Source organism: Penicillium taxi (genome assembly GCF_028828555.1).
Source record: "Penicillium taxi strain IBT 34144 chromosome Unknown utg000004l_segment0_segment0, whole genome shotgun sequence".
Lineage (NCBI taxonomy): Eukaryota > Fungi > Ascomycota > Eurotiomycetes > Eurotiales > Aspergillaceae > Penicillium > Penicillium taxi.
Genome location: NW_026643206.1, coordinates 4,288,965 through 4,310,376, shown reverse-complemented (window position 1 = coordinate 4,310,376; position 21,412 = coordinate 4,288,965). Strand labels below are relative to the sequence as shown.

Sequence of the window (21,412 nt, the reverse complement as noted above, 5' to 3'; positions counted from 1 at the left end):
AATAATTCAGAAACTATTATAGTCGCTTGTGGTGGTGGTATTTGACCTCGAAGCTGATGCATTTATCATTGCGCCAAATTTTGAGGCTCTACGCATTTAATTCCTGTACTAGTTAGCCATATAGCCTCACATGCTATAGATAAAAGTAAATCTAGTTTTGAATAGTAAGCACCATTTACTTCCAAGGTAAGTTGAAGAAGATTTCCTTATTCCGTGAGTTTTCAGGGAAAAAAAAGTGATGCTATTTTTGATACAATACAATCACGAATAGCTTTATTCTCGAAAGATCAAACGGGAATAGTAGTATTTTTTTCTAAATTGGCAAAAATTCATTCATCCTCGAGGGGCCTAAAGGCGTGCTCTTGGACTGAAGCTATAACTTTGCACCCTCCACACTATAGTTCCAGGTCCTAAGCCTAGCTACTTTCGATCCCCCATATTCGCTTTGTTACTTTCTCCCCGAAATTTCAAAAATGGTGTTAGGGGGCATCGAGCCTGGGAATAGCATGGAACATACGACAATACCCCTTGACCATGTCACCCGTGGTGATAGACAATTCCCGGTTAGGAATTATGTAGGTAGCATATTTTCTCATTCTTATCATTTTGACCCACGAATACACCTTGGTCTCATACTAATCGAATGAATCACGTAAACATTTGGACAGTTATATCGGTCGGTTATATCAATCGAGTTGTGAAGGGTTGACCATTCCCGCTCCCCAGGTCTGGCTGCAGAATATCACGGCTCTTGAAGCCTTGGAAGCGCAGTGAAAATTAAAGAGGATTTAATTCATGTCTTGTGGTAGATATACAAATTCAAACGCTGCAATTGATATTTCCATACCAATGACGCCACTCCTTCTCAAGATCCAAATAACGCCAGTACTTCTTCAAAAAACACCTTAAGAAAGCAGGTACTCCACATGGGACTGCTGCTTCACAAAGCTGCCCTTGAGGAGCACAGTCAGAACCTCAATGGGTGGGTTGAGGTTGAGCGTATTTGCGCGGCGCCACCGCTTCAGTCGGTCAATTCCAATGCAAGGCTGTATAAACGTTAACGTCCGCTTGTTACGACAGACTGTTGAAAAGGCTCGGTCACATACCCCATATTGGCCAGAAATATCAAAGTGTCGTAGGATTTTCTCCTCGAGATCCAGATCTCCTTGGTGAACTGGAGTCAAAAGTCAGTTGAATGAACCTATCTCAAATTTGGCTTAACTGGCCTCGTTTTGTGCCGCGGCTCTGCTCCTCTTTCTTCCAATAACGTTGGAGGTCTTTAACGCCAAGCTTTAGGGCCTGCTTATCTTCTTCAGGCAGTGACTCGGCCGAAACCAGCTCGCTGGATTGAAGCTTGGACGGCTTTGCCAAAGTTTTGTCTTGTCGTGATTTAATTATAGGGATTTGTTGATCAGAATTAGATGGAGCGGACGAGTCAACAAGGTTAGCCTTGTTGTGTACTGGCGGGGTTACCGATGGTTTGGTCACGCGCTGGTTACCAAACGAAAGGGTACGCTGCGCAGCAGCTTGGCGGGTGCGAGGCATGATGTTCAATTTTAAAATAATTAGAGAGGCAGTTGAATTGTTCAAGAAGTGTGGAGTATCTCGGGATCTAGAGTTGAGGTCGGATGTCGTACATGATGTTAAGTGGAGCCAGCGATGTCGTCATTGGATGTTGCCTGGTGCAACCAATTAAAAACACAAAGGAAAAATCGTTGTTACAAGCTCCAATTGTTAAGAAATACCACATAATACAGACAATTTTAGAGTGAACTAGTCATTGTAACTTCTGTACTTCAGCTGCTTAATTCATTTATTTTTTATATATGTATATTTTTTTTATTTTCTTCATTTTTTAAGATAACATATACGCAACTTGACAATCAGGATACCGCTTTTCTACCGTATTCGAATCACAGCAAGGCTATAGTAACCTGAGATAACGTCGTATTTTTGTAGTATTTTTGTAGTATTTATCTAAAGAATACCTAGGTAAGTATCTTAGTCAGTTCACAGGTCAGTTCAGCTCAGTTTTTAGGTCAGTTTGGCTCCCAAGTCCGTTAAGGTCAACAACACTTTTCTATAGAAGTTTCATCTTATTCTATATCATTATCTTAGCAATACTGCTATTTTAATATTGTATTATCGAAGATATCATATCAGCCAAGATTTCATTTGAATTCTCTACATAGGTAGAGTCCATGTCAAAGCCCGATAATTCCATCCATTAATCTATAAATTTACCTAGCTCATGATGTATTTATATCGGAGAAATAATATGTATACAAGGCTGAATAGATAGAGCCAATGGGAGGTTGGGGCGCCTTGCCTCGTCTTCCCACCCCACATATCTTTTGTTCCCTTGGATCCTTGGAAAGCCCGCTCTCCTTTCAATTTTCAATCCTGATTACTTTCTCCCTTTTTTCCCTTTTCTCCATTTTCTGTCTCTGTTTCTGAGCTCGATCTCCCCGATCATACTGCATACCTACCTCTCCCGAGCTCTATGCGATAGGGCCTAGATCTAACTCTCAGGTTCCCCACATCCTCGCACCGTCCCCACCTCGTGCCCATGGTGGTGCGGGAACTGTGATATAGAGATGGCCGCCGCCTTTGTGCGCGTTTCAGGCCCAGCTAATGGAAATTTCTTGATAGGATACCCCGGGATATCTGCGACGATGGTAGGAACCCCATCCCACCTTCCCTGGCCGTTCGCGCGGCTAAGCGATTAGCATTGAGACTGACTAGTGTTTATTGTCTAGCCCAGAGTCGAAGGTAAGGTCGAGATTCGGCCCAGCGTGGGCATTTCCGCGCCAGTCAATATCTCCCTCGTGACCATTTCCCTCATCCGCCGCGAAACTATACACCCGTCAGCCGACTCCGTCACCAAGAAGCGCCTTGCTCCACCTCGCAAGGAGATCACCGATATCGTGGGCAAAGAGATGCTGTTATTTCGCTGCCCAGCTGGCCGGGAATATGAGGAGGTTATTGCGATGGACTTGCCATTTGTTCTCTTCATTCCCTTTGGCCGTGGTGGTCGCGATTCCTCTCGCCGAGTACCGCCAGCGAGCTTACAGCTACCCAGTCGCACCGCCGAAACATATTTCGAAATGGTGGTGACTGTTCAGCAGGGCCACTCGGAGCAGCGAAAGTATACATTTCCCGTGCCCCTTGCGCGTTACGATACGCTGTCCACGTTTGGCATGTATAATCGCCCGGAATCGGCGGAGCGCGTATCCGATCACCTGGTCACACTCGCAATTTCTTTGCCACGCTGGTCTTATGGTCCCCTGGACCCTGTAAGCGTGTATGTCAAACTTTCCCCCAATCAAGATTGGATGAGCAAGGCCCGTAAGGTGTCCATCAGTAAGATTACAATTGGTATCGACGAGGAAATTATCTACAATCACGAGGGCGACGAGCCCCAGCGCAAGGTCAAGACTTTAGCCAGGAAGACTGAAAATGTCGGTGTTAAGCTACCCCAGTCGGGATATCTCACAAACATGGGGTTGGTATTTCCTGCAAAGGACATGCGAGATTCAGAAGGGATTCTACCGCGAAGTCGTGCGGGGTTCCCAATGTACGGTGTTAATGGGTTCACAACAACCGCAAGTCTCTATAAAATTGAGTATTATCTCACGGTCAAGGTAATTTGCACATTTTACTTGGAACAGCTCCGGCCTACGACTAACCACGCACAGGCTCATCTGACATCCGCAAGAGATATTATCATCCGCCAACCGATCGTAGTCTGCCCACTCGACCATGCCGGCTGCAAAGAAGAAATGGAAGCGATTGAACAGGCCGCTCGCGACGCGGCCCATGTGAATCCCGACAACCCGATGTTGCCATTGCCGTCGATTGTACGAGCCAGCGACCCCAATGCCCTCAGCCATATTGGCGTCGCCATGGTCGGCAATCAGAAGAAATTGCTGATTGACTGAACTTTTATCTTTCAGGCAAGAAGTATTTGTTATTGAATCAGGGACGTCGTTCATTATCGAACCGTGCTCTCAATTAATCTCCCGTACCAACACGGAGACTCCTACGCTTATATCGATCATTCCTAACACAGGAACGAGCCATATTTACCTGTGGTGATCCAGCACCATATCATGTCATAACGATTGCATACAGCTTGGAGTTTGTTGCATCGCATTTGCAAAAGTCTGTTCATGAGCGGGAGAAACGGGGTGTTAAGAACCTTGGAATTAGTATCGCTATGAAGCTGAAGCTTTGCGAAATAATATTAGCCTAGTCGGAGAGTAGGCCTAGTCTTGAATTGTCCCATTATTGGCTTCAGGCCTTACGAAGATGGAGTTAGTCCGTTTGAATTTCCTTCGGAGTGATTTTTGGATATGAACGAATAGAATTCTTCAGCATTCAATTAAGAGATCTCCATTATGTCTCTAGATGTCTAGTAGTAGACAATATGTTCATAGGCAGCTTGCAATAAAAAAAAACAATTGGGTATCATTCAGGGGGAAAAAACCACATAGCCCCCCTATCCTGCTATGCTCAAGTGTCCCATAGCCTCACTCAACAGGTCTGAATCAACCCGCTTCTGATCTTGCAGTTTTGTCTTATAAAACTCTGCTATAAATGTTTGAAGAATTTCATAGACGGTTTGCGCCTGGCTCGAGGAGAACCCCCATGTTCCAATCGCATTGTCTAGACTGTTCAATATCTGGGATATTTAGCTCTGCCTGTCCCAGTAATGGATTATTGCCGCGACCTACTCCGCGGAGGGTTTTGTTAGCTTCAGACTCCACTGAGTCTGACATTATGACTGCAGCGAGTGATTTGGTTGGGAGCAGTTTTAATTAGGTCAAGCGATAGTTCAAGTTGGTTGTGATAGCGCACTGTGAAGGCGGTGTAGAGTGACAGAACCGGTTGTTCAAGTAATAAGTGGGCGGCGCATAGATCAAACTGATGACCAAATAGTGGCTAATATTATATCCCAACACACTATTAGAGTAGTAGTTAAAGCAATGTAAGAATGAAGCTATTTATATTTTTTCTCTCTATTTTTTGGGAAACATCACCAGCGCACTCGACAGTTGATATAGTAGCTTATCGATAAGGATACGCCCCACTTTTCTTTTGATTTCTTGCGAACTGCAATCCTCCCCGACCCTATTTCTAGGACCGTAAGAAGAATGGCAGACGCAGAGGAGGATGCCATTCATGGCCCATCAACCGTGGAGGCCACACAGGTTGAGACTGACCTGTCAGACGAGACCCAGGACTTTCGACTGCTAAACCACCTCAATTTGTACGTTCAGTCATAAGCTACGACGGATGCGTTGCATAGTCCCTTGGATGTGAATGCTTAATACTGATTTGTTTCTGTAAAGCCTCACAGACACATCTTCATCTAGTCTTCCCCGCCGCGGCGAGAAAGACTTTGAACCCAACCCAACCGAATTCCAAGCCGATATCCTCTCAGCTTCACGACAGGCCATGCACAATGCGCTCTCACACCCGCGTATCCATAACCCGAAGAATCAGGTTGTGGGAATTTATGCGCCAGATGGATATGTACCACCGCAGCCCAAGTCATCGAATCCGGCGTATGCTAGTAGAGGCCCGTCCATCTCGCCAGATGCCTGCGTTTACGTGCCTACTCCGAAGGGCCAACACTTTAAATCGATTGGACAGGCTGATAAGTTGAATCGCGTCTGGCTGTTACCCGAGGAGGGATTATACTTGCTAGAGCGAGGAAGTCTGGATATTCGGTGGCCAGACTCATTGACTGGATGTGAGGAAAAGAATGATTCAGGTGAAGAGAACAGTGCTTTACCTGCTATTCCGATGAGTCTGCAGGCCGCGTATTCGTGCTTCGTCGGAAGGGGTGGACTGACATTGGAGCGATACTCCGTATACACGGGGTTGAAGCGTCTCGGATATGCGCTTACACGAGCACCTGGCTGGGATGATGCAGGTGTTCCAGAGAACACAAGCGACAATCAGCTCGATGCATACACGAACCCGCAGACACGAGGTGCCGGCCTCAGTGGAATATTCGGCAGCCTGTTTAACTGGATCCACGATCCCCTCTCCACAGCTTCCACAGCGGCTGGCCCGGTCGTGGGATGCGGAATTCATCGTAATTATAGTGAGTTCCACTCTTTATTCCAGTGCATGCACTTTCTCACAGGATCAATAAAGGTGACGTATACCGTAAACTCGCCATAACTCCTTGGTATGACCCAGTCCTCGCTCAACAGAGAGACGCCCTCGATACCGCAGCTCCATTCAGAGTTGTATTCCATGCCTACAAGCCCGCAACACCAATTAAGAAATCCGCCTTCCCACCCCCCGATTTCCGCATAGCAGTCGTCAGCTCCCGCGAGCAGACTACCATCCCGACTCTTTCTCAGCTTGGCGCTTTGCTAGAAAGCACTCCGCTGAATCCTCCACACGGGGAGAAAATGGAGCGAATGCTCTACATGCGTCTACGACATGGCTACCGCAATGTTGTCATGGCTGTCGTTGATCAAGGTGTTGTTAGTTATATACGGATTGCAGATTCTGCTTTTGGGAATGAAAAGTTGTACGATGTGAAGAACGTCCCTCGTCCTAAGCGTCATGGGAATTACAAAGGTTCGAGGAAGCTATGATCCAGTTTGATACCCAATCAATATCAATGAAGTGCCATTTTCGGCGCATAGTTTTTTACCTTCTACCTCGTAGTTGATATAAGTCTTATTGGGTTTAAATCTTTCTCGGCTAAGAGCTGCTAGATATGGTCTCTCAAAGGTTGTACGTCTCAGACCGACTAAGACCCCCATGAAAGACACAAGTGTTATCAAGAGGCACATACTGCCGCGTAATAACCTTCAGTGCCTCCTGTGCAACTAGTCCTCCCAGCAAAGCAGCGATATTATGCAACTCCCCACCCTCAGCCCGACGCAATTCCTGGATACCCTGGTCAATACTGAGAAGTTCAGCCGGTCCTAAAGGCGTAGAGTCATCGCGAGTCAATAGAGCAAGAATGCGATCTTTATGCGCAGCCCAAAGGTCATCGTCATCAATGTCACGATGGCTACCGTGTATCTGATCCTGAACCTCGCCTACGACAGCATCCAGAATCTGACACGCGATAAACACAGATACCAATGATTCTGGAATTTTCAGTTGGCTGCGAATAGTCTTCAAAATTTTCGCGTCGCTGTCGACGCTAAGCTGTGGAATACTTCTTCCGCGTACAAGTTTGATATGTGCTGCGTTCTTGCAAAAAACTTCAATTTCCTGTTGAGAGATGGACGTGGTTCGAGCGAGCTGGGACTCGAGCTTCCGCACTGTTGCCGTAACTTCTTCCTTGTCTTGTCGTGCTTTCGTCTTGTATATGTTCTGCAGCGCAACGTAGTCTGCCGACTGGGATTTCATATCGGGCAATGAGCCGGGTAGCGGCAAGACGTTATGCACATTGTAAAATGTGCTAACAGCTGATGCGATGACCCAGAAATCAGGGGACTGGGCCGTCAGTCGCTGGCAGTGTTCCGTTTCGAAAATCTCACGGGTCGAACTGCGCAGGTTAAAAGGAGATATGGTTTTCAAAACTGCGGCGACAGCCTCGTCGAAGTTCTCTTCGCCACCTTCTGCATTGCTGGTGCGGGCATTTGAGCGGACGAAGTCGCGGAATTCTGTTTTCTCCTTGTAGCTGGACGGGGCAATGCCTGCATGTGCTTGCTTCCACTGCTCGAGGAAGTGAAGCAAAAGGAGGATGTATGGAACATGACCGTGGATGTGATCGTCCATACTGTCTAGATCGAGAGCTGAAGCTGCGGTTACGAGCTCGGGCCACGGATTCAAGAGACGAAGGTCTTGTGTTGACTCTGGATCTGGGTGAGTTTGCACAATGGGAAATTCCGAGGGCAGTTGGAGTGAAAAAGTGGCACAGAACCCGACGGAGTGCAGGTACAAGACTGGGATGCTCAATGCCTTGGCACTCTGGCAGAGCTGTCCCATTGTAGAGCTACTCGTCGGACCAGATATTATCACCAGATGAAACCGAGGAAGAAAATCAGGATCAAAGAGAAGGTCTTCAATGTACTGTTGATGTGGATTAGCACTATTCTCGCTTTGGTGAGAAAGATCCACGCGAACCTTCGTGTAAGAATAACCCTGAACATCAGGGTTGAGTTCCTTCAGCAAGCGACATGTTTCATCAGCGCGTGACTTGCCGAGGGACTCTTCTTCGAGAAAGAAGTTTACTCCCAGATCAGCTTCGGTTACTGTTGCTGGGTCCACAATAGTGAAGCCACCGATGCCTGGCAGAACCAAGTTCTTCAGCGCCTCAACGCCAGCTACGCCTGGGACTCCAGTAAGGTCGTAACCTAGAGGACCATCAGAGTTCACAAGCAGCACTCGAGCATCCTCTAGTGCTTGCTGGCCAGTTGCGGCCCATAGTCGCAATTGGCGATCGTATTTGCGCTCCTTGGAGGTTGGTCCCTTTAGGAGGGGAGAATCCGCCATGGCGAGATCTGCGATGATAGTGCGTGCAAGAATGTAATTCTTTTTTTTTAAGGAAAATTGATGAATATCTAGGGAATCTCAATTGAAAACAGACACCAGCGAGAAGATTAGTTGCTGCCTTACTGCACTGCGTTAGGCTTGCAACAAGGTACTCTTTTGTTCATGTTGTCGTATAATATCAAATATGACTAATCAATATCTGATGCCAGATGTTGAAGGCTCACAAATAAGTTTGAAACACTTGATATATAGTATTACTCACAAAAGAGATCCAGACTTATAGTAAGTAGATTTCTTAGAATCAACGCTATCAGGATGATCTCTATAGTCCTGGATTCTTGATTGAGTTAGTAAGATAATAGATTCAAAGTAAACATCATACTAAAATTTGAAGTTAGGAGTTTATTCAGCGGCATAACTTGAATGCCCTCATTGTTGGAGTGTGGACAGCAATTTACCTAGGTTACCAGTATAGTTGAGGCATAATTGTCAACAATTTTGAAAAATTCACTGAGACTCATAACTAGTGCTATAGTTAGATATCATAGTCTTGGCCCAATTAAAATCTCCCGCGAATGACGCTATTCCACGGACCGCTCAAGCCCGGGAATTGAAAAAGTGGGGTTTAGGAAGTAAAGAGGATTGACTCTTTCAGGATGAGACAGCTTTTGCTTTTTTGCTCTCCCCATTCACTACGTCCACTTCGGCCTTCTGTGTCCCGCGTACATATTTATTCTCAATTACGACTGCTTCGCCAGCTATCACGCTTTCAATCCACCATGTCTGACTCTGACATCGAAGCTTCCAAGCGGGCTGCCGCTAAGACTGCCGTCGCAAACCACTACCCCAAGGATGCCCGCTGGGTTGGAATTGGTAGCGGTACGACAATTGTCTACGTTGTCGAGGCTATCATCGCCCTCGGTGTCGATACTACTCACACCCGCTACGTGCCGACTGGCTACCAGTCCCGCCAGCTGATCCTCAACGCCGGATTGACGGCTGTCGAGTTCGATGGTGTCCCCTTTGGCACAGTGCTGGATGTGGCCTTTGACGGTGCTGACGAAGTCGACGACGATTTGAACTGCATCAAGGGAGGTGGCGCATGCTTGTTCCAAGAAAAGCTAGTTGCGATGCAGGCAAAGGAGTTCATTTGCGTTGCTGGTAAGACTCGAACTGTTGAACGTCACCGGGGTTTTATAAATTATATACTTACCTTTCCTTTCTCTTGCAGACTCGCGCAAGTTACAGTCCCGCCTCCTCACAAGCTGGAAATACATCCCCATTGAAGTCGCTCCCATCGCTGCCTTCCGTGTTCTGAACAAGCTCAAGGAACTTGGTAGCATTGACCCCGTCATCCGCACCAATACCGATGAGAAGGAGGGCCCTCGCAAGACTGACCAGTCTTTCTTCCTTATTGACGCTCCGTTCAAGCAGCTACTGAACAAGACCGATATCGAGGCTGGTAAGGATGGTTCTGGCAAGGATGGTGTGTGGGAGGTGAACCTTCTTGCGCAGAAGATTAAGGAGATTGTTGGTGTGCTGGATGTAGGTATCTTCTCTGGCATGACTGGACCCCAGGCTACTGCTGCTGGTGGGGCTGGTGGGCAGCGGCCAGTAGCGGCGTACTTCGGTATGCCAGATGGGTCAGTGTCGATGCGAAAGGCTGAGTAGGTCTGTTGATTTTGGACTAGATTTGAGAACTATATAGAGTTCTGTCTATGATGATGTATATATTTCCTAGATGATACCAAGATTTGATTGCTTGCTGAGGTTCTAAGGTCCACTTCTTACTGTCATGTTTGATTATTGGGTTCATTAATTCATGGGTTGTATCATAAAATATGGGTTTAATCGCGATACATGAGCCCAGTCACCATCAGAGGTTAAGAAAGGACCATGATAAACAGAGAAGACATGGACTACTTGGCGCTTTTTCCCTTTGCCTCCGTCTCAGCCAATTCGCGCACAAAGATCCGCACCAGTCCGTCTGCAAGATCGTCATTACCATCCTCAAATCCAGGGCTCACGGCAATTGCCAAGTGCTTGCCATCACCGCTGAAATCAAGGGCAGCGACACTCGACTGGTACTTCTGGTACTGGCGGATACGTCGCTTGGAGATTCCATCCCAGAGCGCAACCACACCGTCACCACCACCGGATGCGAAAGACCCATGAACAGGGTGGAAGGAAAGCGCATTAACCGGGTAAACGACATCCACATCATCGTCAACCTGACGATGACACTTGAAGGCGTACTTTCGGGCCTGAGACTCAGCGGATGGATCGAACCATTCCACTGCCACGCGGCCCTCAATGCTCGAAGAGGCATACCCCGCATCATCCGGCATGCAAGCCACACACCGGGTCATAAACTTTAGGCTACTCTCGCGTCGTTGCCAAGGTTCGACATTCACTACTTTATTGTCGTCAGACGGCGTAGTCAACAGGGCCAGTGTCTCAAGTTCGTAGATGTGGAGAGCGCGCGACGCCATAGCGACGACGAGCTTGGTGGATGAAACAGACAGCGAGTAGGGTTTCGAAGGGAGTGGGATGACAACATGAATCTGGTCCGGTCGGTGAATATGAAGCGTAGAGTCCCAGGAGCCGGAGATTAAGATGTTATAGTCGCGGCTGTAGACGACGTTGCGCACGCCAGCTTCATGAGTGCTCAGCACAGTCTGTGTTGATGTGTTGACGTCAATTCTACTCAAGTCAGCTTCCGAGTTCATTTTCAGTGAACAAATCAGTCATTTAAAGCGTGGGCACAGGAACCTACTTTCGAACATCCCAGTCGAGTCCGGCGACAAAGATTTCATCTTCATTTGCGCCAAAGCAGACATCGAGTACGGGCGCGCGGAATTCTAGCTTTTGCAATAGTTTTCCCTCTCCTACAACCCCATTCTCATCACGCAGTTCGTACAGGTAAACATTCTTATCCCATGAAGACACAACAATACGCTTTGAGCTGGGATCCGGGGAGAACTTCACAGCGGAGATAGCATCGGTGGGAGGCGATGCCACAGCAAATTGGTCTAATGATAGTCAGAAATGAATGGGGTAGAATCAAATTGCGACTGGGAGGAACTTACGCGACATCTCGGAAGATTGTTGGAGATGGAAGAATGGTGGTGTCGTAGAGCTCCCTTTAGGTCTTTTTTTGCCTAAATTCACCGCATTCCTACACCAATCAAATGCCATTTTCCCCTCTCAAGTCTCCACTCATCTCTGTCATCATTTCTGATAAGAAAAAAAGAAGATTGAGACTACACAGCACACCACAATACCCATAATGCCCTTTGCACAGCTAGTCATAGGCCCTCCTGGCGCAGGTAAATCTACCTATTGCAATGGCATGCACCAGTTTCTTGGTGCAATTGGCAGAAAGTGCTCGATCGTGAATCTTGACCCCGCCAATGACAAGACCTCATACCCATGCGCGGTGGATGTGCGCAATCTAGTGACTTTGGAGGAGGTTATGGATGAGGAAAAGCTAGGTCCTAATGGAGCTACTCTATATGCACTTGAAGAGCTCGAGGAGAATTATGAGTGGTTAGAGGATGAGTTGAAAGGGCTTGGTGGTATGTTTGGCCTATTTTAACCAACCTTGCCTGAACTTGCTGACTTTCTTGATGTATGAAGAAGATTATGTCCTTTTTGACTGTCCTGGTCAAGTCGAGCTATTCACAAATCACGACTCATTGCGAAATATCTTTTTCAAGATCCAAAAGCTGGGCTATCGGGTGAGATTACCAATCTAGACATCTGGACCTTTTTCTGCAACTTGATTGATTAACGTCTACTTTACCTATCACAGCTGATAGTTGTTAACCTTGTCGACTCTTACGCACTCACTCTCCCCTCAATGTACATATCCGCCCTCCTCCTCTCCCTTCGCGCCATGCTCCAACTAGATCTCCCGCACCTGAACGTTCTCACCAAAATCGACAATCTCTCCAACTATAATGATCTCCCCTTCAACCTTGACTACTACACGGAAGTCCAAGACCTCTCCTACCTCCTGCCACATCTCGAAGCCGAGTCATCACGCCTGGCAAACGGCAAATTTACCGCTCTAAACAGTGCCATCGTGGACTTGGTCGAGGAGTTTGGGCTCGTCGCATTCGAGACATTGGCCGTTGAGGATAAGCGAAGCATGATGACTCTTCTACAGTCTATTGACCGAGCCTCGGGCTATGCATTTGGCTCGGCTGAGGGCGCCAACGATACCATCTGGCAGGTTGCTGTGCGAGAAGGAATGAGTGGGATGGATATCAAAGACGTGCAGGAACGTTGGTTGGATTCAAAAGAAGAATACGACAAATTGGAACACGAGCAGCTGGTCGCCGAAGCAAATATGCGTGATGAGGCAAACGAAGCTGCGAGTGCTGCAGAGGCCACCATATATGGCGACGAAATGGATGATCTTGAGGATGACGAAGAGCTGGCACGGTGGAAGGGTGCACAGCCAGATAGCGGCGTTAAAGTGCGACGAAAAGGACAGGCATAATTCTTAAGCCTGTTCCAGAATAATCTAGACTCAGATCACGAAATGTATGAATGATATCGCATCTTAATGAATGTGAATGCAACTATAGGGTATCTTAATTGTACAAGTATAACACCAGAAGCCAACAGCGGCCAAGTAAATGCTTCAGTAATCTTCATCATCAATCAACATTCCCTCGTCCTCACTTTCATCCATGATGTTGTGCATCACTGGTATATTCATGGCCTTGGTCTTGTCACTGCTCTCAGCACCTCCGATCAGATCCCCCAAAACACTGCTCTCTTGTACTCCTCTGACTCGTACAATCTCTTGTCTTGCGCGTCGAATAGCCTCTTCTTCGGCCTTGCGCATTGTTCCTGATACCCGTAACACGCGGAATACGCATGCTCGTTCTCGACCTCCATTCGGTCGTTTCTGGCCAGATGTTGCGCCGCCAGTTTCTGGTACGGCGGACATATATGTGAGCGCAGACCAGACGATGCGGAAGGAAGCACGAGGGCAGCGGATGATAGCCGTTGAGGTTGCCGGAGAGAGATATTTTACTGGAAAATAGTTAGAGCCACGAGCTTGAATATAATCGTTCAGCATAATTCCATGGATCGAGAACAGTAGAATAGGAAATATCATAGGCTCAGTGGAAACCATGGAAAGGCTTACGGCTAGAAAAAAGTCTTACCATTGACTCCTCCAGCTGATGCACCTCCTAGTTTGCCAATTCCCCAGTCACCATATAGCTCTTCCACCTCTTCACGCACCATCTTAACCAACAGTCCAGGTGTTAGCGCATCAGAGGTCGGAGCATGGATGGCTAATTGCGCTGAGGTTTCAGTGGTAGGTTTTGAGGGCCAGGTTAACGGATCTGGATAGAGAATGTCTAACAGAAGATATCGATTTTTAAGGCGGACCATTCTGAATGTGAACCTAGTAAGATGGCTGGAGGGAGTTGTAGATGTCGTGAGATTTGAGTTGGCGAGAAAAATGTATGAAGACCTCGGGAGATCCCGAGGTCCTTATCGCTTATCGCGAACCCCACATGATGGAAGGAAGGGTTATAGATAGCCGGATGTGTCTTCCAGAACTCAGAAAGATATAAATCTACCTAGGTAAATGAAGAAATCTACCTTAGCTCATTAGGTACGGCCTCGAAAGGCACCGGGGGCGGGCATCAATTCAAATCATGTCGTGATCGTGATCGTCAAAATATGACAACCAGATCCTCTGCTATTTCCCTAACACTGGGAATGTTGAAGAGTTTGAAACTATCAGCAAACCTGTCCAAGTGTAGATCAAGCCTGCTATACACTTGGGCAGTTCGGGGGCTTGAACATCACTTCAATTGCTCTAGGGTGATATTAGTATTCTGTCTAGCGAGAGCAGTTCCAAGGCGTGAGATGAAATATATACGAAGGAATACTTGTATGAATTGAGCCTCAAAGCTCATGGAGTTAAAATTTATATTAAACGCTGCAGAATGTATGCCCAGATGATACCCTATAGATTGAAAATAAAACGAAGGGGGTGAGTAAAGTCAATTCTTACCCGACAACAGATGGTTGTATTGGCAATTTAAAAGTGAGATGAAAGTGACCAAGTCACTTATGGAACCCATAGACGCATGAAGCCACCGACCTCTTGGCGACAAGTCACGCAGCTGCCGTAGTTGTTCATGGCTAGGCTAACGCGACACTCCTCGCAAATACACAGGCATCGACAAGGCCAGGTGATGATTGACCGAGGGCTGGTTTGACAGACGACGCAGGGTGGTCCATTTGGCCCCAGGCCTGTTGCGCCAGATTCCCAAGTGCTGGAATCAGAATCAGGCGAGGGCACAGCACGGCGAGAGAGAATTAGATGTTCTAGTACCTCGGCTTCTTCTTCTGGAGAAAGTTTACGCTTGTCGGGATCAGATCGGGTTACAGCATGGCGGTGCAGCCGAGATGACAGAAGAACACGGGATCTCTCCCTTTCAACTTGTTGTTTGTATCGGCTACGAGTCATGATGCGATCAGAACTTTGTCTGGAATTGAGACCGGAGTTGAGATGTGCGGCAAGAATGCGTGCTTCTTCGCGAGTTTCTCGATCGCGAGGATCAAGCAGGCGGGCAAGGGTACTGATATCCATGAAATTGTCGTGCATGGGCGAACTGTCTTTTTCGAAGCTGGGAAAGGGGTTTATTTGAGTGGGCGTGCGACGACCATCTGATATATAGTCTTCCCAGTCGGACTGGGAGGCATTGGTGGACATCGATATCACACTTGTCACATCATCGTCTTCCACAGACGGTATATAATCAGGAGTGTGATCTTGATTGCCCCAAGAACCACCAACCTTCCACCAACCATATAGCCTCTCGTCAAATCGACGTTGTTCATCCGGTCCCTCCGATCCTTGCCTAGCATAACTCTCTCGCTTTCTCATTTCCACCTCAAGATCAAAATCGTGGTTTTCGGGCAGTTCAAGTTCACCTTCATCGGTCAAAATCCAAAAGTCCAAGCTTCCTGGTGAGGATGGGTTTCCAGATGGCCGAGCTTCGCGAGATCCAGATAGCCGTTTCAGCCATTGTGGCCGAGCTTTGATTCCTACACGGTCAAGGACTAGACTAAATCCGCACGCAAGCCATCGTACAATAAGCGAAAAGATGGATCGGAAATAAGTCAATCCATGCCACATTCTGATCGATGCTCGTGCTGCGCCAACACCTCCTTGAGGTCGCATCGATCTTGCTCCATTTTTAGACTTTTCAATCTTCTTTTCCTTGTTGTATCCACTTTCCCATTCCCCAGGCCGGTCTGGTATATCAAAGCCGGAAATTCCCGCAGTCGCAAAAGAAGAGCTATCAGCCAGATGTGTCCAGTTTTCATATGGCGAGTTTCTCTTTCTGGAGGCCTCGATCTCGGCAATGCGGTCTTGCTCCAACCAAGTCATTTGTCTTGCAATCACTGCTTTGCCTTCGTTCAAGAATACCGCTTCACTAGCAGCCGTCAATGCAACATAGCCAATACGCAGCAAGGTCGTGTAGAAATCTTCATGTCTATTTATGCGAATGCCGCGGATCTGGTTAGATCCTTGCATATTTTCGTGGGCCATCACGAATCGTTCCCGGAGGGAGATTGGTGAACCGTCCTCGGAAGATAGTGAAAAGGCAGTGATTGTTACAGCCAATCCATAGATCGCAAGGCATATGAGTATACCGAGAAATACCAGGAGATGAGGAATAAAGCCAACAATGCAGACAGTCGGGAATTTGAGAACGCCTGTCTCAAGACTGACGGGTGGACCACTCTCCAGACCCCAAGACATGGCTGCCATGAAGCAGGTACCCCATAGCGCAGTGTTGAAAAGACGATATCGACTCTGTTTTCCAAATACATCAAGAAGATGCGAGGTCAGGTTGTTGCAACATGAGATAAGCACGATAAGCAAGAGCTCTGGGGTGACATTCATGCGTTCCAAGACTTGTGCCCTCGTCAAAAGATGGAGAGGTGAATTATCACCAGAGTTGGCATCATCCAATGGACTTTTCTTCGGAAGACCAAATAATCCCAACCCGATCGATCTTCCTATCATGTTTTCAGCCTCGGAAAAAGCGAGGGAAAGTTCGAAGATAGACATGCCCGTCTCTGTCATGACAGGTCTGCCCTGTAACGCGCAGGAAAGAGTTTCAACAAAGTGTCCCACGCAGAATATCACAAATATGGGCCATAGGAGAGAGAAAGAACCGTAAGGGATACTGGTGCTACCTCCTATCAGTCCCATCTTCACGGTACTGCAGGCCTGCAGATCAGATTCCCAGGGCAAAAGAGTTGAGACCAAAGAGTGGAGGGAGCCTCCGCTACTAGCGTAATCGAATATCATTGGCTTTCCTGGCTTTCCATATCGCATTGAAGAGTAGTCTGGGGATGTTTGACACTTGATCGCGCGTAAGAGGGATAGTATTTGATAACCGAACAGCATTATTGGGATGATGCGTAGTGCCAATCGCCTCTCCCAGCCTAGTCGCAGATGTCGCCTTGTGGATGCGTAGATAGTGATGCGATTCAAAATCAAAGCCTAAACATGATCAACAAAGGTCTCATGCGGACACTCGTGATGTACTCACCTCCACCAGGCAAGCAAACGACCAGACGCTTGTCAAATATCCGAAGAAACCACCGACTTTGCGCATCGTATGCATAAGTTCAGTCAAATACCAGCTGTCCCCCTGTGCCACAGCCTGGGCAGCACCCTCGCCCGCCATATCCGCAGCGGCCTGTGCTACTGCCACCGCATCGCTTGCCAAAGCGGCTTCTGCACTAGTTGTGACAGGCCAGAGATTAAGACTCATATCTTCGATGCCAGCTAATCGTCCGATGTGTCGAGGAACCGTGCTAAATGCAAAAGTTTCAGCGTGGTGTAGTGCGCGAAGGGGAAATGAGAGTATGTCGCGCGGCGACGTTGGGAGGTAGGTGTTCCGGGTTGTCGCGGCGGAGACTGTCGCACTAATGTTTTCCAACAGAGATGCCGTGGATGTGCTCGGCGCCGCTGATGGGCCAAAGGTACCAGACATGATATGCGGTTGTCAAATAGTCTGTTGGTCGCCACTATCGATGATCCGGGGAAGGTGCCAAACTATGGAAAGCCCCAACGTCCCTCTCGCGTGGTAGTGGCAAGAACGAGCGATGTCAGCGATCGTCACGTTTTGATGAACTGATCTCAATCTTAAGATCACATAGGGAGATTGCAGTGAGCATCGCTCATAAGGCTCCTTATTATCTGGAGGGGGAAGTGTTGATAGCGCCAGAAGGTCCCTCTGGATGACTCAGCACGTTGCCTCTTTACGAATGTACTTCCAAGTGAATTTTAAAATCAGTTTTCTACCATTTTACATGATTTAACATGTTGTGAAACTCTAGTATATGAATCATATATAGTAGATGATTTAAAACATTGATGTCTCAACACTAGCTATAAAATTTTTTGTAGCCAGGGTGAAATGTTGTAATTAAGTAATACCTATTTACAACATCAATCCTATAACCATGGCCCATAATGGAATAGTTATGGAGCTAGTTATGGAGTGTTGAGTTAAATGATTGATCTACCATCCATTTTAGACATTTCGCCTTTGGAGATATGAAAGGCGAATGTTTTGATGCTTGGATGGGGTATGCTTGATCGTGTAATCAAACACACAATGAGCGGAAGGGGACCTGGGTACGGTGCTCAGGTGAATAAATCATACTAGTTCTTATTAATTCAAGGTCATATTGATATCGCCTTTCATGCCCGGTGAATCCACAGATCCTTTGTCATCGTCATTCCTCCGTAAATAGGTCGTAGCTCATAAATATATATGGTAGAAAGAAAGCCATATTCAACTGCTTTTTTTTAGTCAAAATGGGTTAATGTGAAGGTAAAGGTACGGTAACGCACACTACAAGAGATGCTTAACACTCCAAGTAGTCGGCCGCCATCAAAAGCTCCAGGCAGAGTTCAACGGGGATAGGCATATCAGACACCGAAGTCTGGTCCCGCATTCGGTAATTGTAATGGAGATACTCGCAAACTTTCTCAAGGATGATAGAACTAAAAGAAATGGTTGATGCTGGTTCAAATAAGACCCGATGCAAGGGGAGATACGCACTCAATATTCTCCAGCTGACAACGGCCAGATAGCGCCTCGCGAAACTGGTCTATTAGATAGGCTATGGTTAAATCTGTGAAATCAAAGCTGATCCCTCAATAAAGGCTTACGTTGGGTGTTCAACATGCGTCGAATGGTGCCTGAGATGCAAGCGACTTGGCGTGGAATAATGAATTCAAATGCATCACTCGAAACCAAAGTCACAAATGAAGAAGAGTCATTTTTAATTGCACTGGTATTGTTAATTTCAGCCATGGTGATCAGAGGTCGTCGAGTCGCGTAGATCGAAAGAGGTGTGTAGATGGAAGTAGAATGAAGCGATTGGAGAATTGGTTTGGCCGAGCTAACGATAAGATAAGATAACATAACATTGGAGTGATAACAACCTTCAAACATTGCTGAATATCTTCAACGCGCTTCAGCTCCTCTATATCAATTAAATGGACTAAATTGATATCCGTCCTGAAAATGAGCTGTGCTCACACACGTAAATACCTAAGGGTCTCCAGATATTTCTCCCATACGGTCTCAACTCTCACCAACAGAATGAGATCTCTACCAGGACACCAATACTCATCTTTGGCTCCTTCAAAGACCAACCTGTACTCTCCTGTCTTTAAATCTTCGAACAGGCTCTTTGGTCGGAAATGCATGATCACTGGGGGTACATCAGGGATTGGCTTTGCTATTGCACAGCGATTCTTAAAAGAAGGTGCTTCCTCGATCATCCTTGTCGGCAGATCAATAGACCGTCTTGAAGCAGCTGCATCCCAACTTCGATCTTCGGTTAAGAGCATCTCAAATAATGATACAGAAAGCGACAACTCAGACACTGACTCTAGCGATGCTCACGCCTCTGAAAAGATCCGCCTGCTTGTGGGAGACGTATCAGATGTAGGACCATTGATGCGCGAGCTTGAAAAAGAGTTGGTTAGTTATCTTACGCTGCTCAGGACCACACCACTTTCGTGTTGAATCTTGAAAGCTTTTATATTAGTATATTCTAACCTAAATACAGGCAAGCGTAGACATACTCGTCAACGCAGCAGGCATATCCCACAACAACATCCTCGCCAAATCTGATGTTTCTGACATCTCGAAAATACTACGCACAAATTTGGAAGGTGCTATACTCACCTCGCGTGCATTTATGCGTGCCATCATCCGAATTCGAGTGCGTCATCGCGGCGAGGCAGCGAGACATAATCCCTCCAAGTGCATCATCAATGTGTCCTCACTGCTTGCCCTCAAAGCAGGGACTGGCGCAGTACCATATGCTGCGTCCAAAGCTGGGCTCTTGGGATTGACACGGTCACTGACCGTTGAGGCATCAGCATCTCTGCGCAATGTGGCAATTCGGTCAAATGCAATTGTGCCGGGGTATATTGAGACCCCTATGATTTCGAGTAAGTTGGAAACAGCTCACTATTATGATGATTAAGCCGATTGACTTTTGGCTCAGATTTCTCGGATGGGGAAAAGGAGAGATTGAAGGAATTGATCCCGCTTCATAGACTCGGTGATCCACAGGAAGTGGCCGACGCAGCTGTTTTTCTTGCGCAGAATGAATACGCAAATAACTGCGTTCTCAACCTTGATGGAGGATTGAGTGCGGTCTAGAGTGTTCGTTACTGCGCAGATAGATGCCATATGGTCGGTTCCATCCTTAACATTAGCTATCTACATAGTATCTACGAAAATCTTATTATTGAGATTACAACGGGCAACAATCTTGGAAGAACACATGGGCAATTTTTAATGCCTTCAAAGGTTCTGTTGAATTACTCCACCATCCCAAGGACAAAATCCACAGGAAGATTGGAAAAGTCTGTTAGTTTGAAGTTAGTTGAGAGCAAGGATGATGCCCAGAGGCAGTAGTTCGAGAAGTGATATCAAGAAAATTATTTTGGTTTTCACAGCCCAAGGATATTGATGAACTCAAGTGTTTTTGTAGATGGACCTACTACATGACTATTCACCAATACGGACGAGCGGACGTTACAACGCGACCTATAAAATGATGCACTTTTTTCTTTATTAAACATCCATATTCTTGGGCTGGACATATACCAGGGAGGGATATTCTGAGGTCATGTATTGCTGATTCAAAACTATCAATCTCGGTTACTCCTGGCTGCCTTCGCAGCCAGGCACCTTTATACCCAAAAGATTAATCTTTTTTCATTTCTTAACAGTCGGTTGTGGTTCAGAGGCTACAGATCTGAGGCTTTTGAATTTACACGACCAGCACACTATGTGTATCTTTCCAACCTTGCAAGGTTATACAAGGTTTGTTGTTGACCAGTCAAGGTATTTCTCACTACATTGACTACCCTTAAGAAAGTGAATTGACGCTGTAGGACTACTAGAAGTACCATGAAGGTTGTATCTTTTTGTATTGTGCAGCAGGGGTTTTGATACCACAATTTCGATCTATTTTCACTACTATTTACGATCATTGTTTTTCAGGCACTCGTTCTCTGCTGATTAGAGAAGTATTCAGCTTCATAATAGTTCTTATCTGGAAAGTATCCAGCAAGAGTAGCAGTCGATCCTAGATCTCACTCTTTGCTTAAAATGTTGGTACAGTCCAAGTCACAAAACGCAGACTCTTCCATTAGCTGCTTCATTGTTAATTCAGCAATGTTGAGCTTGCATGCATGCAGCGTCCAGGTCCTCTCATTCAGTCGTTACGATAAAAAAGTTTAATCAAATTTAGCCATGAATATGTCGCAGTGCGGACATTTGATTTGATAGGCTATGAAATCTAGAAGCTTAAAGGTATCTGATAAAATGCATAGTTG

At 46.7% G+C, this 21,412-nt stretch overlaps 11 protein-coding genes across 11 annotated transcripts; 5 read left to right on the top strand and 6 right to left on the bottom strand.

Moving 5' to 3' along the window:
• Positions 1 to 905: 905 nt before the first annotated feature.
• On the bottom strand, positions 906 to 1,545 carry N7495_006477 (putative DNA polymerase delta subunit 4; the record flags this gene model as incomplete). The annotated part of the gene is made up of 3 exons (XM_057209128.1): positions 906 to 1,046; positions 1,107 to 1,174; positions 1,227 to 1,545. The coding sequence occupies 3 exons, from the start codon at positions 1,543 to 1,545 to the stop codon at positions 906 to 908; spliced, it is 528 nt and encodes a 175-aa protein (XP_057062902.1).
• Positions 1,546 to 2,597: 1,052 nt separating this feature from the next.
• On the top strand, positions 2,598 to 3,941 carry N7495_006476 (arrestin C-terminal domain-containing protein; the record flags this gene model as incomplete). Its single annotated transcript, XM_057209127.1, has 2 exons — positions 2,598 to 2,678; positions 2,760 to 3,941. 2 exons carry the CDS (start codon positions 2,598 to 2,600, stop codon positions 3,939 to 3,941), a joined length of 1,263 nt encoding a protein of 420 aa, XP_057062901.1.
• Positions 3,942 to 5,156: 1,215 nt separating this feature from the next.
• On the top strand, positions 5,157 to 6,620 carry N7495_006475 (tRNA-splicing endonuclease subunit SEN54 family protein; the record flags this gene model as incomplete). The annotated part of the gene is made up of 3 exons (XM_057209126.1): positions 5,157 to 5,272; positions 5,355 to 6,115; positions 6,169 to 6,620. 3 exons carry the CDS (start codon positions 5,157 to 5,159, stop codon positions 6,618 to 6,620), a joined length of 1,329 nt encoding a protein of 442 aa, XP_057062900.1.
• A 133-nt stretch (positions 6,621 to 6,753) lies between these two features.
• Positions 6,754 to 8,478, bottom strand: N7495_006474 (NEDD8-activating enzyme E1 regulatory subunit; the record flags this gene model as incomplete). The annotated part of the gene is made up of 1 exon (XM_057209125.1): positions 6,754 to 8,478. The coding sequence occupies one exon, from the start codon at positions 8,476 to 8,478 to the stop codon at positions 6,754 to 6,756; it is 1,725 nt and encodes a 574-aa protein (XP_057062899.1).
• A 779-nt stretch (positions 8,479 to 9,257) lies between these two features.
• N7495_006473 (ribose-5-phosphate isomerase RKI1) lies at positions 9,258 to 10,149 on the top strand (the record flags this gene model as incomplete). Its single annotated transcript, XM_057209124.1, has 2 exons — positions 9,258 to 9,639; positions 9,710 to 10,149. The coding sequence occupies 2 exons, from the start codon at positions 9,258 to 9,260 to the stop codon at positions 10,147 to 10,149; spliced, it is 822 nt and encodes a 273-aa protein (XP_057062898.1).
• A 248-nt stretch (positions 10,150 to 10,397) lies between these two features.
• On the bottom strand, positions 10,398 to 11,574 carry N7495_006472 (WD40 repeat domain-containing protein; the record flags this gene model as incomplete). The annotated part of the gene is made up of 3 exons (XM_057209123.1): positions 10,398 to 11,181; positions 11,255 to 11,510; positions 11,568 to 11,574. The coding sequence occupies 3 exons, from the start codon at positions 11,572 to 11,574 to the stop codon at positions 10,398 to 10,400; spliced, it is 1,047 nt and encodes a 348-aa protein (XP_057062897.1).
• A 193-nt stretch (positions 11,575 to 11,767) lies between these two features.
• N7495_006471 (GTPase GPN2) lies at positions 11,768 to 12,985 on the top strand (the record flags this gene model as incomplete). The annotated part of the gene is made up of 3 exons (XM_057209122.1): positions 11,768 to 12,056; positions 12,118 to 12,218; positions 12,293 to 12,985. 3 exons carry the CDS (start codon positions 11,768 to 11,770, stop codon positions 12,983 to 12,985), a joined length of 1,083 nt encoding a protein of 360 aa, XP_057062896.1.
• Positions 12,986 to 13,129: 144 nt separating this feature from the next.
• N7495_006470 (Rpp14/Pop5 family protein) lies at positions 13,130 to 13,893 on the bottom strand (the record flags this gene model as incomplete). The annotated part of the gene is made up of 2 exons (XM_057209121.1): positions 13,130 to 13,527; positions 13,662 to 13,893. The coding sequence occupies 2 exons, from the start codon at positions 13,891 to 13,893 to the stop codon at positions 13,130 to 13,132; spliced, it is 630 nt and encodes a 209-aa protein (XP_057062895.1).
• A 688-nt stretch (positions 13,894 to 14,581) lies between these two features.
• On the bottom strand, positions 14,582 to 17,531 carry N7495_006469 (putative ubiquitin-protein ligase (Asi3); the record flags this gene model as incomplete). Its single annotated transcript, XM_057209120.1, has 2 exons — positions 14,582 to 17,035; positions 17,085 to 17,531. 2 exons carry the CDS (start codon positions 17,529 to 17,531, stop codon positions 14,582 to 14,584), a joined length of 2,901 nt encoding a protein of 966 aa, XP_057062894.1.
• Positions 17,532 to 18,411: 880 nt separating this feature from the next.
• Positions 18,412 to 18,863, bottom strand: N7495_006468 (elongin C; the record flags this gene model as incomplete). Its single annotated transcript, XM_057209119.1, has 3 exons — positions 18,412 to 18,550; positions 18,609 to 18,657; positions 18,719 to 18,863. 3 exons carry the CDS (start codon positions 18,861 to 18,863, stop codon positions 18,412 to 18,414), a joined length of 333 nt encoding a protein of 110 aa, XP_057062893.1.
• Positions 18,864 to 19,154: 291 nt separating this feature from the next.
• On the top strand, positions 19,155 to 20,228 carry N7495_006467 (SDR family NAD(P)-dependent oxidoreductase; the record flags this gene model as incomplete). The annotated part of the gene is made up of 3 exons (XM_057209118.1): positions 19,155 to 19,538; positions 19,627 to 20,014; positions 20,071 to 20,228. 3 exons carry the CDS (start codon positions 19,155 to 19,157, stop codon positions 20,226 to 20,228), a joined length of 930 nt encoding a protein of 309 aa, XP_057062892.1.
• Positions 20,229 to 21,412: the final 1,184 nt, after the last annotated feature.